Genomic DNA, 13,723 nt, shown 5'->3' on the forward strand with positions numbered 1-13,723 from the left:
GGAGAAATGGTGGAAAGTTCTTCCAAACATTTCTAGTCATGATGGAATTTTATTATTTGTTAAAACTGAAGACAGACATATGAAAGTTACTTTTAAATGTTACAAAGTCAAATATTAATGCTAGGAAGTGCCAAAAGGAGGGTTTCAGTACAGGCCTTGTGCATGTGAATTAGAATTCATATTCTTTAATATAGTAACGTGAATTCTTGCCCCCACACCCTGAATATCTCACTCATCCATACTACATTAATTAAGATTTAGCCAGTGCATTTTGTTGTCACATATCAGATAAATACAGTCTAGTTCTATGGAAAATGTCAACTTCATTTCTACAGACAAAAAAATTACGAATTAGCTTCTCATTGGAATTGTTCTTCCAGAGAGATAAGAAGTATACATGCAATACTCAACATCCCTTAATTATATGAAGATCTTAAAAAACAAACAAACAAAAAACCTTAGAGGTATTCATTAGGTCCCATACAAAATTTTCAAGAAGCTACTGTTTCAAAAATTCTTTTCCTGAACACACTCAAATTTTAGTATCAATTCTCTTGTTATTTTCCTTGTTGCTAGTCTGTTAAGATTTTTCTTACAAGTTATCAAAGCCATGTAAAAGTATCCATACCTTACACATTACTTTAAATTTTAAAAAAATAGAATGCTTAAAATAATAACCTTTTTCTTTTCTTCTCTTTCTTTCAATAACGTGTCCTTATCCACTAATTTAACCACAGTTGGAAGTCCTAAAGAAGCAAAAACAGATGAATGAGTTTCCAATGCTCGAACAGTCAAAGATAAATGTATTTACCCTATGATAAATGTTTTCTTTTTGCAAGCTGAATGCAAATACAACTGAGCAACTTATCAAAAGTGATTAAGATATTAGGTGCTATACAAAAATATCAAAAAGATTGCAATGTACATTTTTATATTCTATACATATACTCCAATATACAGTTCTATAACATATATTCATACATCACAAATATGATATGCTATAGTTTTACAGTCCTTGAGTTTGTTGGATTATTCCAGATTAGACTTGACAGGTTGTTTTCCCACTTCTTATGAAAATAGTAAGATTATAAAAACAGCTACCTACAAAGTTGCAAGACATAATTGGGTACCTTCATGATCTTCAAATCGAACACCAAGTTCAGGAAGGATGTCATCTCGAAGAGCATCACTCAACTGCAGCACTTCAGTTACTACAGAGCATGAAAAATACTTTTAGTGAAGTAAGATTTGGTGAAAGTATACTTCTGTCCTGCTACATAGATATTTAAATGCAATTAAGAAATTGCCATTCTCTCACATAGGCCAGAGAAAGTTCTTTTGTTTTAAAGTGATAAACCTTTTAAGGAGGTACTGCCTTCTTTCAGCTACAAAGAGAATCAGCATGTTTCTTTGCAGGGACTTGAAATTCATAAATTTCTTCCAAGATACCCTCATTGTTCCTGAAGGAGAACAGAAAGAAAATCCAAGGCAATTCAGAAATGATGGAATGATTCTGCCAGGGTATAGTGGAAGGGTATATGACTCAGGAAGATCCTAATGGTTGCTGTAGGATTTCCAGTAAGAAGCGTTAAGAACCCTATTTTAGAAAAATCACAAAATAACATAGCCTGTGCTACATCTAACAGTGCCTTTGAAGGACTATGATTTTGTTGGTTTGATAACTACACATACTTTTGTCAGAGCAACTGTAATCCAAACATCCTCTGTTTCTACAGATAGTTATCTTTACCATAGTCTGACCAAGCTGTTTCTTTCAAGCAAGCTAGTTGCAGCAGAACAGAGAATTTTGATTTGGCTTTCTGGATGGTGATCAGGGCATCACAACTAACATTTTTTTTTTCTTGCAAACTTATCAAAGAGCCTTTGATGACAGCATATGGTTAAGAACTCAAGATTTAGCTGAAATAGATGCTATCAGCTCTTAAGAGGAAAATAAATCTTTATACAAGATATTTACTTGGATGAGAAATTGTATTAGCCAAGAAGCAGCAGAACAGGTAAGAGGAACTAAATGCATCAAGAAGACCCAGTATGTTTCTGTTGTGAACTTAATTCAGTGGCATTTTTTAGAGATAGCCTTGTATTTAGGAGGAAACGCTTAGCAAGTGTGACAAGATAGATATTGGGGTTAGATGATACCATGTGCTTATAATAAAGTGTTTTCCCTTTCAGCAACTCTCAGCTGGTTAAACCTAAGAAGTAATAGGGGTCTCAAAGGTAGTAATTCTGGCAGTAGAAGCTACCATCCAGACACTGTACCAAACACTGTATATACCAGTAGATACAAGTACCATCCCTGAGCCTTCATCTCTTCCATAATTCCCAGTAGATACAAGTACCATCCCTGAGCCTTCATCTCTTCCATAATTCCCAGAACCTCAGAGAGCTGAACAGTGAACAGAACACCAACTATCCTAATACCATAAAAAGGAACAGCCACCCTATTTCACTGCATGGTAGTGTTCTGTGACTCTCTCTTTGTATAGGAAAGCATTGCAGTTTATAGAAGCTCTTTTGTCTGCTGTGAACTAAGTTGTTATTTTTCTTGATCCAGAGCAGTTATACAAACATTCATGTTTGATGCAACTCTAAATAAGCCATTAAGATAAACAAGGGATAAGATTACCTCACTGGCTGTTAACACTAAAAGGTGTTCACTCTAACCTAGGCAAAGGAATTACACATACCATATCAAGAATGTATCAGATACACCTACTGCTTATTCAATAAAACAGCGTCTGCTTAGTTATAAATATTTTCTTATCTGAAATAATGAATAATTGAAAGTTTAAGAAGAAGAAATCCATCAAGGTAGAGAATAAGGAGAAATGTATAACAAAACATGTATTATTTACAAAAGGATACATCCTCTGATCAATCTTCTGTCATCCAGAGGAGTCAGCACTATGCTTCTTAGGGTTGAAATGTGCCTGTTCTTTGCATGTGGTACCCCCAGAGCAAAGAAGTTTAGGGATTGGGTAGGGGGTTGTTTATGGGCTGCCTCAAGACATAAGCCATTATCCCCACTGAGGACAGTGACCAGGAAACCAGTGGGATAGTGCCTTATCACCAGTGCCCATGAACAGCCTGGCAGCTAGGCACTCCTTGAGCCTGTGACTATTTCCCAGACCTCTTTTCACATTTTCTGTGAATTTCAAGGCAAAGAGTCTCAGATGCGAAACAGATGTTGTGCTGTTGTTGAATGTGATGGGAAGGAAAAGGAGGAGCTTAAAAAGCATCTTAATGCTGGATGTTAAGACTGGCAGCAAAAGACAAGAGCAGGCATGGTTACAATGATCAAGTTTGTCCCAGATCAGGAAAAGGGCAGAGGGTCTCCCACTGTGTCCTAGAAGCAGCTTAAAGCAAGATACCAAATGGCACCAGCACCCATGGCAGGAAATGAAGATGCAGGCAGAGTTCAGTCGTGGACACCTTTACCACAGGGTAGTCAATTCAAGCAGATGTCCTGAGGTAAGTAACCAACAACAACTGAAGAGACTTGCTCCTGTCTGAACATTTGAATAACAATTTGTTGCTAATAAGAATTCTTCCCAAGCATCAGGGGCTGCACTAGAGCACAGATCTGCTCTGCTGTGCATCTGCAATTGCAGAGACAACTATATTGGGTCTTTGCAGTTGGTCAAGTACTCAATTAAAACATCAGGATGTGCAATATAGAGATGCTCTGACCAACCTATCATTGATGTCTTTTGCAGAGGTTTTCTTCATTTCTTTCCCTTGTACAGCTAGCATAGTATTTTCCTTTTTCTCTTTACCATCATTGCTAGGTATGTTCACAAATTAAGTCAAGACTCAACTGCAAATGATCAGTGCAGGTCTCCATTTGGAATACTAATAAGCTTATAAAATAAAGAGTTTATTTTACTAGTATGTTTGAATGTTAGCCTTTCTGGATAATGGTAAAATTTTTGTAGAGTATATACATTTTGATTCTTACCAAAACCCATAGTTTTACAAATGGCTATTCTGTGAAATGTTTTGTAAATATAGATACATTTTTAAAAGTTATATGTATATGGATGGGGACATTTGTATTACTCTGCAGGTTTTACAGAAGCAGCATACTTTTTATTTAACCTCTAAGAATACTTAAAGCAATACGGATCGTGTTAATTAATACTTAACACCATCCTGCCAGCATTGGGCTATGATGGGGAAACTCCCTTCACTTACAACCATGTAGAGGCAATATCCCCAGCCATTAATCAGAACAACTTTTACAGTGATTTAACACTTCCTGCAAGCAAGAATTTAATGGGTACAGGGAAACCAATCAGTAGCATGCCAGTGTCAGGTCCTGCTAACCACCACTCAGCTTCCATATATCAAATAGTTTAATGAAAGGTGCCTCCCTGGTCAAACTGCAGAGTGCTCTGTACCCCAACCAAATAGCAACTAGATCCAGCTTTATTCTTACTACCCAATTTATTTCAAGCAAAAAGTCAGTACCTTCCAAGTAAGAAACTCAAGTGCCAGTAAGCAGTCTAGTGCTAAGTACATTCTAAAAATGATCTACAGGAGGCCCCATGATATTTAAACCTTACCACTGTTAGAGTGAGAATCGGTTTAGCTCAACCACAAGAAAGCAAGTTTAAAAAAAGCCTCATATAAGATGAGTATTTAAGTTACTAAAAGACCAAAGGTCATGTTTTTGGCTGAGGATATACACACGAACTTCTTGAATTAATTCAAATTACAGAAAATATTTGCTGTTGGAACTAATAAGTCTATTTCTCAGCATCAATTCGGCCTATAGGAGTTTCACAGTAATAGTCACATTAATACAGTTTTGTGCTTTTAAGGTAAACTTATAGCCCTTAGAAGAACTCAAAACAGTAGCAGAATTAGGGTTCAGATTCTTTGCCAGCTGAATAGGTTATCATAGAATCATAGAATCATTTCGGTTGGAAAAGACCTTCAAGATCATCGAGTCCAACCATTAACCATGCCCACTAAACCATGCCCTGGAGTACCCTGTGCACTCGCTTTTTGAATACCTCCAGGGATGGTGAATCAACCACTTCCCTGGGCAGCCCATTCCAATGCCTGACAACCCTCTCAGTAAAAAAATTTTTCCTAATATCTAACCTAAATCTCCCTTGCCTCAACTTGAGGCCATTTCCTCTCGTCCTCTCTCCAGCCACCTGACAGAAGAGACCAACACCCACCTCACTACAACGCCCTTTCAGGTAGTTGTAGAGAGCGATAAGGTCTCCCCTCAGCCTCTCTTTTCTAGACTGAACAACCCCAGATCCCTCAGCCGCTCCTCATAAGACTTGTGCTCAAGGCCCCTCACCAACTTGGTTGCTCTCCTCTGGACACGCTCTAGCAGCTCAATGTCTTTCCTGTAGTTATCAACCAGACACTAGAAGTAATTTTAAATTTCTGTATAATATATGGGTTATTTATATATGTTTTATATATTAAAAATGCCCTATTTTATCTTCAAGTACAAATCTCAGTGTAAGAAAGTTTTAAGACATGTAAAATTCCACAGGGAACAGCTGAAAATAGTAAGAGCTCCATTAGGAACTAATCAACCAGTAAAATCAAAGAAGGCTTAATGGAACTACCTTTTTAACACTATATAGTTCTGCTGCCAACACACACAGCATGATCAAAGCTCTTCAGAGGGGAAAAAAAAGCACCCAAAACAACTTCTAGCAAACTCCCAGATGAATTCTCCAACAAGAGCACTCAATTACCATCAGGGGAGCTGCGATTCCAACTATGCTAACAAGTAAGAACGAACATCTCAGGCTATTTAAACACAGACAGTTTCGTTGTGTAGCAATCTACACTTTTTAAGAGAATGCAACCTCCCTGGGGGAAGAGATCATGGGCACTTTCATACCTAGAAAGCAGGGAGTGCCCTAATCTAGAGAAACAACAGCTAGTCCTGTCATTCCAGAATTTGTAGATTCTTTAGGAAATTAAAAGAAAATTAGTTTAGCAGCCTGTAAAAGATTCCCAAATTAAAGAGACAGGTAGCAGAGATGCAAATATTCAAAGCAGCTCTGATTTAAAGATGCTTTACTTTTATTCTCTAAGTAAAGAGAGACTGTATCAGCTGGCTCACCCCCGCCCAGTTTGATTCCTACAACCTCCGAGTCTCATGTGCAACAATACAGGGAAAAGCAAACTCTTACCTTTCTTCTCTCTGGCAATTTGTCGCACTCCTTCTCTGAACTCAGAAAGAACTTGTAGATATGGCATCACTGTAGATTCAATCTGCAGGATAATTATTTCTACAGTTAGCTAATCATCACTTAGATATAAAACACGTCCTTACCCACTTCATATTTATGTGCTGTTGGATGGAACTTGACCCTCGGGGCAGATCTGTATCAATAAAAATTGTCACTGCTCTATTGATGTCAAAGGATAGATGATAATTTGCATTAGCTGTCAATTTTCCTTTTGTGCAGATAAAATCCACTTGTGAGGTTCTGCCTCTCCCCATTCCTTTTTTGTCTCCTTTCAGTTACAGATTCATCAGTTCCACAGGGTTATGCTACAGTCCAGCAAACTATAATGCAGTACAGGAATAAAAACAGCACCCAGATGAATTTGCCCCTTCATGCTCTGTGTTGTCTTACTTAGGTCCAACTGCTTGTCAGACATAATACCAGGTGAAACTGATGTTAGGACTTATCTTCATTAGAACAGAGATCTGTTCCTCAGATGTTAGCTTATGCTAATTGTATTTCTTTCCAATACAGTGCAGTTGTCTGTATTCCCCACACGACTCCCTCCCCCACAAAAAGTGGGGAGAGATTACTGTTGAATTATTTCAGGTCTAAGTAAATGCTGGTCATGAAAGCTCAAAGGAAAAGTCCTGAGAATCCTGCTCTCAATGGCAGTGAATAGCAACAGCAAGCAGCTGGTGAACAGCAGTGAACAATTACAGAAACAACTACAGATCAGCACTGTCTGCCTACACTCCTCTGGAATCCCAAGAGGAGAAGCCAGGCACCCAGGGAAGTTTCATTACTTTGGAGGGTGGGGAAGAGAGAAAAAAATGTACACTTTTTTCCCCCCCCTACAGTTTCCATGTGTCTTTCCCATCTGTTAAATCTTCATGACAAATTTCTGTGCAATTAACAGACAAGATAGTCTGTTATGTTCTAGAAGTGCCCATATGAAAGGAGTTGAGGGGCTCCATTAAAACTTTTGCTTTTAAATTCACATTTAAAACGTGAATGCTATGCAATCAGCTTCACAACCGAAATCACTGCTGACAAGTTTGGCAGAAGGAACAGACTCTGGAAAGTGAGCAACAGTCACATCTCCACTAGCCCGTCTACACTGAAACTAGCTCAACATGCAAATGATGTGGTGTCAGGAAAGCATGCACTGTCACTACTTTATCAGTCATTAAAAGATGAAAGATTTTTATTTCCAGAATAACTAACTTGACAGCAACTCTTAATTCATTTGGAAAATAAAGACTATGGAACCTGAGGTTTTCTGACTTCAAATCTCTTCTAGCCCCTTTCAAGTAAATTACTGAACCATGGTAATTAAGCTAGTTGTTCTTTCAGAGCTTTTGAAGAGGATTATGCCTTTTTTAGAGATTATGACTCTATTGGTTCCTTCATCTCCAATTTAGACAAAGAAACCATAGGCCTGATCCACAGCCTTCTGTAATTAATGAGAAGTTTTCCAACCTTGAATTCCAACCTGGTAATTTTTGCTACGAAAAATAATTATCTACATGGAAGACTGAAAGAGGGTATACTATTTAATGAAACAGCCAAAACATTTGTGATATTATGCATCTTTATATTATAATGCTTAAAACCAGTAATGTTCTAGGTGATAAAAACAGAAGTTTCTTGTAACAGGTGTTAGCACAAGATTCTTCTGACAACTGTGCTAACAGGTGTTAACACAGGATTCTGCACAAGACTTCTGACTCTACTACCCTTGGCAACGTTACTTTAAAGGAGTAAAAGGGCTTAGCTTCTTGTTCCAAGCTATTGCCAATCCTTCCATAAAGCATATCTATTGTAAACACTGCCTGAATGAAGTGCTAAATACAAACCTAATTTTCATTTTCCCTAAAAAGGTGTTAAGGTGCTGCCTTTCTTCTGAAATTCAAAATAATTCTGAGCTAAATTAAAATTCACTATTGATGGGTTTTGGTATGGAATACTGAGCATCTTCCTTATTATATCATTACTGGAGATTTCCACAGCACAGTAATGTAAGTACTTGCATGGCCCATGATCACATGAGTGTTCATTCACATTCTTCAACCATAAGCGAGCTTTTCTCTTCCTTTGATGAACAAAAAGTTTAGCTTTTTTGTTACACCACAAATGTTTTACTTATTCCTTTTAAGGAGGAACAGAAGAACATATGGTCACACCTTTGAATGCAGAAAAATACTTGAAAAACAGCACTGATTTGTCCATGTCAAATTTTTTGCACGAACAAAGACAGCAAAGTTGATAGCTTTCATATGGAGTTATTTCTCCTGCCTGCACCATGAAACATTACTGTTATTACAGGGCCTATCAGCACTTACATCAGGTATCTCCCAACTATTTCCAGAAAAATTCTGCAGCACAGTAGAACTGCTGGGTGACCAAAGCAAAACAGCCTTCAAAAGCCAGATAAAAACTGTGGCTACAAATGAGATCAGAAAAAGAGATTGAAATGCAGATAAAACTCCAGCTGCCTCCAGGCTGGTTTTTGGTGTACCGCAAGGAAGTTTAATCAGTATAATTATATTTTTGAAACTACCTAACATACAAATACTTGTAATGAGTCTTTAGACTGTAGTATGTGCTGTCTGTAGTTAACATGTGGTTTCTTAAACAGACGTATGATTCAGAAGACAAGATAATTCTTTTTCTGGTTACTATACAATTTGTCTGTCATTAAGTCAAACAAACCTATAAAAAACCCCAATTCTCATAAAAGAAGAATCCTGCTTCCTAAGCCGATTAATTACTTCAGGTTCAAATGTTAAAAGCGGAAAGAACGTAATTCAGCTACGTATCAGTAATGTAATCACTTTATCTAACCTAAGCTTTCAAAGGACACAGAGTAATTTTGTGTAGTGTACTTTGTCCTTCACTTACATTTATGTTTTGACTATTCCCTCCAACAGGAAAACCAATTGCGTCATCACTTTCTATGGCACCAAAAATCTGGTCAAGGGAAAAAAAAAAAAAAAAAAGAAAGAAAAAGAAAAGAGAAAAAATTGTAGACATCAAGTCACAGATATGTGAAAACTAAGCAAAATCATAGGTACTAGGGTTTTGAAGCCACCTAGTTCTCATTTAACCCACAATTCACTGCTCTAATAAGAAGATGTTTTGGTTTTTAATTGATACAGCATACTAAGCATTGGCTTTCAAGATTTAGCTTTAAAGCTCTCAGGTTTGACATTATAACTTCATTTTTTTTCTACTATCTAATTTTCCTTGCATGTATTAGGGGCTGTCCACTATTCAACAAAACATTAGCTGACATTATAATGTAACATAAAGGACTCCAAATTGCTCCCGCCACAGCACACGCTGCAATTTGGGGTTGTTTTGGTTGGGGTGTGTGTGGAAGACCTCTAGTTTCCTACAAGATTTAAACAAAGACTGTAGAGATCCCTACATACTTGAGAAATACAACAGTTATAATTGCGCAGTGCAACAGCAATGTTACTACTTGCTATTACATACCTTTAGCATTTGAGAGAGATAGGAACTGATGTTTTCTAAAAGAAGTCTGTTTGGCATTTGTCTGGACGATTTCTTTGCAGCAATATAGGAGTTACTCTGACTGACTAACGAACGCATTTCTTCTAAGACAGAGCGAGTGTCAATATTGTCACACAGTGCTTCATGAATTGCTGCCTTCTTGTCATAAAAACTAAGAAGAAAAAAATTTGTTTTACTACAGATGTCAAAAGTATCTGCAACCTACTCTGAACAATCTCTGTTAGAAGAGTAAGGGGACCTGAAAGTGAGATAATCTTTTGTTGGTCATAGTTTGTATTTGAAGGAAAAACAGATGAGCAAGAAAAAGGCATTATCACAATGCTGCTGTTTTGCTGCTATGGACAAAGGGAGGCAGGATAATCTAATTGGCAGCAACTATCCAAACAAATTACATCAAACACTTTTTCAGCAACTGTCCTTTTCATACCAGTTTTTTAAAGTAGTATAAATTACTTATTTAGTACCTTCTTGTGCTTACTTTTTTTTTTCTTTACAGTATTGCTCTCCTTTCCCTATGTACCAGCCAAGTACTCTGTTTAGTATCTTTTCCATCTTCTTTGGAAGTTAACTTACCACAAAGTGAAGTGTTATGAAGCTGTTACAAGCACATACAAGGAATAAATTCATGCAAACCTTTGTAATGTTCATGAATGGGCATAATAAGTAATACAGTATATTAAGTACCATTTCATCACACAACAGGGGTACTACTGTTTCAAACAACATACTTTTTCCAGAGAAAAGAGAATGAGAAGTGGTAGAGAAAGGAGACAAAACAAATATCCATGAAGCGTATCTTCTGTTCCTCCCACTTCTTTGTGCCTTCCTTTTGACCTCTGTATTACTTACTATCTTCCCTCTTTTTGAAAAAAAAAAAAGGGTTATCTCCACCAGCCTCAAGTTGAAGATGAAATTTTCAGAGGACATCACTGTCCACAACAGTGAACTGAACTAGGAACAATTTTAGTACTCAACATAAGATGCTTCTATTTTAAATTTCACACATAATAGAAGTAATATAGGACGCTGTTCATATTACAAACAATAATGATAGTTTTGTTATAAAAGTGAAAGACTGCAATATTGATATCACTGTCTCTCTCAATAACACATTTTCAAACATTGGCACTCCGATCTTTTGTGCCTTTAGTTAGGTCATTTAACTTCTGTTTGTCTCAGTTTGCTCACTGCACTTTGAAATGTGTAAAATACTATTTTTCCAGTCGTAACCACTGTGAATTTTAGGTCACTTCTCAGATAGAAGGACAGCATTTCAAGTAGTGAAGAAAATAACAGCTATCTAACAAAAAAGTTCCCTTCCCCTTCACAAACAGGGCGATGAGACATGCCAGTGTACTTAACATAAATGAAAGGGAAATTAACAATTTAATCTATACTTCATAAAGCTGTTGCATAAATTCACTAGCTTGTACAGAGTTTGGGTTCTCAGTGAAAATGCTACAGATTTATAAATATCACTATATACATAGTAAGTCACTTTGCCAGGAAAAAAAAAATTAAACATGTAGCTACACAATGGCTATTCACAGAGAAGTAGGAATGCTCCACTCACTTTTTGTTCAGCTCTGCTTCCTGATTTTCCCATTTCTGAAACTGGCCTGTCACATCAGTGGGAGCTCGAAGAATATCCTTCACATTTAAAAAGAACTCCTGTAAAAGAATATAGTTAAAAATCAGTTTAAATTAGACACAACCAATATTTACTACAAAAAGGCATTATTTTTTAATTAGCCTCCTAAAGTTTATGGTTTCAACACTGTTTCAGCCTACTGAATGTCTGTCAAAACAAGGAAACCCACACATTTTGCATAACTCTGTAAATCACAGTTGGACTGTAATTCAGTTCTGTCTCTTGGCTCTGCCACTGCATGATACACTATGATACTCTAACACCGAGCTGCTCAAATACAATACCATTTCAAAAAAGTTTAGGCAAGAATTCTCATGGCAGATTTTTAAGTGCATTGCTAGCAATGGAAGCTGAAGAACAAAAGTGGTTTTATAGCGAGGGCCTGTTTTATGTGGGCATCCAGCTTAGTGAAAAGTCATTTTCACTTATTCTGTGGCCCAAACCAAACATTTTACAGAAAAAGCAGAATAGCTTCAGCTGGAGAGACCAAGATCGACGATCTCAAAATGCTGTACAGCCTCCTTGTAGGAAATGCGGGTTTAAATCACAGCTCCAAACTAAGCAGGGAAAGGAACTGTGCCTGACCCCTCACATAGGCCCACAAGGTATAGAGGCAAATGGTCAATGTACGTGGCGAGGAGAAAAGGTAGGAATGATACTCCCCTTCCCTTTACACTTTACTTTGTGTAAAGTCTGATCTGGTAGACATGTTATGAGAGTGTCTGTTGGACTGAGTCCTATAAGCAAGCTGAACTGAGAAACTAATCTTGCATTTAAGTGCCAAGCTGCTCAGAGATGTCAAAACTTGGGAGAGAGCACCCAGCTGCAGAGAAATGTAGCTGTCTGTGGAATTTACATGACTTTAATGTTCAGTGGTAGCTAAACAAATACTGTGACATCTCACCTGACGAATTCAGAAGGCAAACTCAGTCTGTGGATATGGCCTATATATCCTTGGATTCTATTTCTTGAAACACATATGACAACACAAAGCTTAGAGAGGTGGAGGAGGAACGGAAAGCTTACTTACATTCATAAACTTCTCATACTGAATAGCTGACTCCATGGTATTATTTGAATAATCCAGTGTATCCTTCCAAGAGTGCATGAGGAAAGCCAACCGTAACTGTCGTGCTATTAGGAGTTTCAAAATAAACAAGGAAAATAATCATATCTAAAGCATTTTTATGGCCTCCAATACTGCAGTGGCTAAGAACAGGATTTTTAATATTCTTACTATCAATACATTTACCAAAAAAGCAAGAACACTATTATCCGTACAGATAATACTGACAAGGAACAGCAGAACAAGGAAGCTGTTCTAACATTAGTGAAGAAGACAGACACCTGAAGTTAGCCATTTTTAGAAACTCCATTATGTGCCTGAATTACAAAATTACCACAGTCACCACTCAAAGTACATCAAAAGCATTCAAATTCCAAAGTAATTTTACCTGTATGTTTCTTCAGTGCATCTTTTATGGTAATGAAATTCTTCAAAGATTTTGACATTTTACAGCCAGCAATTGTTAAGTGGCCAGTATGCAGAAAATACCGAACCCAGTGATCATTTTCAAAGTATGCCTGCAGCAAAAACAAAAAACCCCAAAGACCCAACACGGTTTACATACATACCATGAAGTAGGATAATTTAAGAATAAAATCCTGAGAACAAAAAGTTACGCTTATACAAAACACATAAAAATTTTTAAAAAATAATTGATGGACTTGTGTAAGTTGCAGTCAAAGTAAAGCATGTCGCTTTTTCACTGCAGAAACTGAAGGCCAGCTCATTCACCTCAGATTGTGCCAGTTCATTGTCATGGTGGGGAAATCGGAGATCAAACCCTCCTCCATGAATATCCATTGACTCTCCTAGAATGGATCCAGCCATCGCAGAACATTCAATGTGCCAACCTGGACGACCCTGTTAAGAAAAAGACATTACTTGGCTACTAGTTAATTGTCCTCCTCTCCTGCCTATGTATCATTCCCTCATTGGTCTGCCCCTAAGTAGTTACACACCTGAGGAAATGGGATAGAGTGTTACCAAGAAATAAAGATTCTCAGTCTCAGTTTCATAAAAGTATACTGTTAGATTTAAAGATCAAACACGGCATATACATCTGTGATTCTTTGATTATCCTTCTTATTATTCTTTTTAAAATTACATTAATATTTTTGATCACAATGAAGAAAAAAAGGATATAAAAATTACTGCAGATAAAGCCTGTAGATAAATAGCAGACAAATGACCAGTAACAGCCATCATGAGCCTGCATGCAGACTTCTGTTTAAAAAG

At 37.1% G+C, this 13,723-nt stretch overlaps 1 protein-coding gene across 3 annotated transcripts in view; it reads right to left on the reverse strand.

The window, feature by feature from the left end:
- CARS1 (cysteinyl-tRNA synthetase 1) overlaps positions 1-13,723 on the reverse strand; it is a 37,108-nt gene that overhangs the window by 4,731 nt on the left and 18,654 nt on the right. For 2 of the 3 annotated variants that reach the window (XM_052810749.1, XM_052810750.1), the window contains 9 exons: positions 13,220-13,348; positions 12,876-13,005; positions 12,452-12,555; positions 11,344-11,441; positions 9,732-9,921; positions 9,135-9,203; positions 6,192-6,273; positions 1,131-1,211; positions 679-746 (listed from right to left, as the gene is read on the reverse strand). In XM_052810749.1, the coding sequence (XP_052666709.1) occupies positions 679-746; positions 1,131-1,211; positions 6,192-6,273; positions 9,135-9,203; positions 9,732-9,921; positions 11,344-11,441; positions 12,452-12,555; positions 12,876-13,005; positions 13,220-13,348 (951 nt within the window). Of the gene's footprint in view, positions 1-628; positions 747-1,130; positions 1,212-6,191; positions 6,274-9,134; positions 9,204-9,731; positions 9,922-11,343; positions 11,442-12,451; positions 12,556-12,875; positions 13,006-13,219; positions 13,349-13,723 lie in introns of all 3 variants that reach the window. The other variant, XR_008238665.1, reaches the window with a different exon arrangement.

The sequence above is a fragment of the Harpia harpyja genome, chromosome 16 (genome assembly GCF_026419915.1).
Source record: "Harpia harpyja isolate bHarHar1 chromosome 16, bHarHar1 primary haplotype, whole genome shotgun sequence".
Classification (NCBI taxonomy): Eukaryota; Metazoa; Chordata; class Aves; order Accipitriformes; family Accipitridae; genus Harpia; species Harpia harpyja.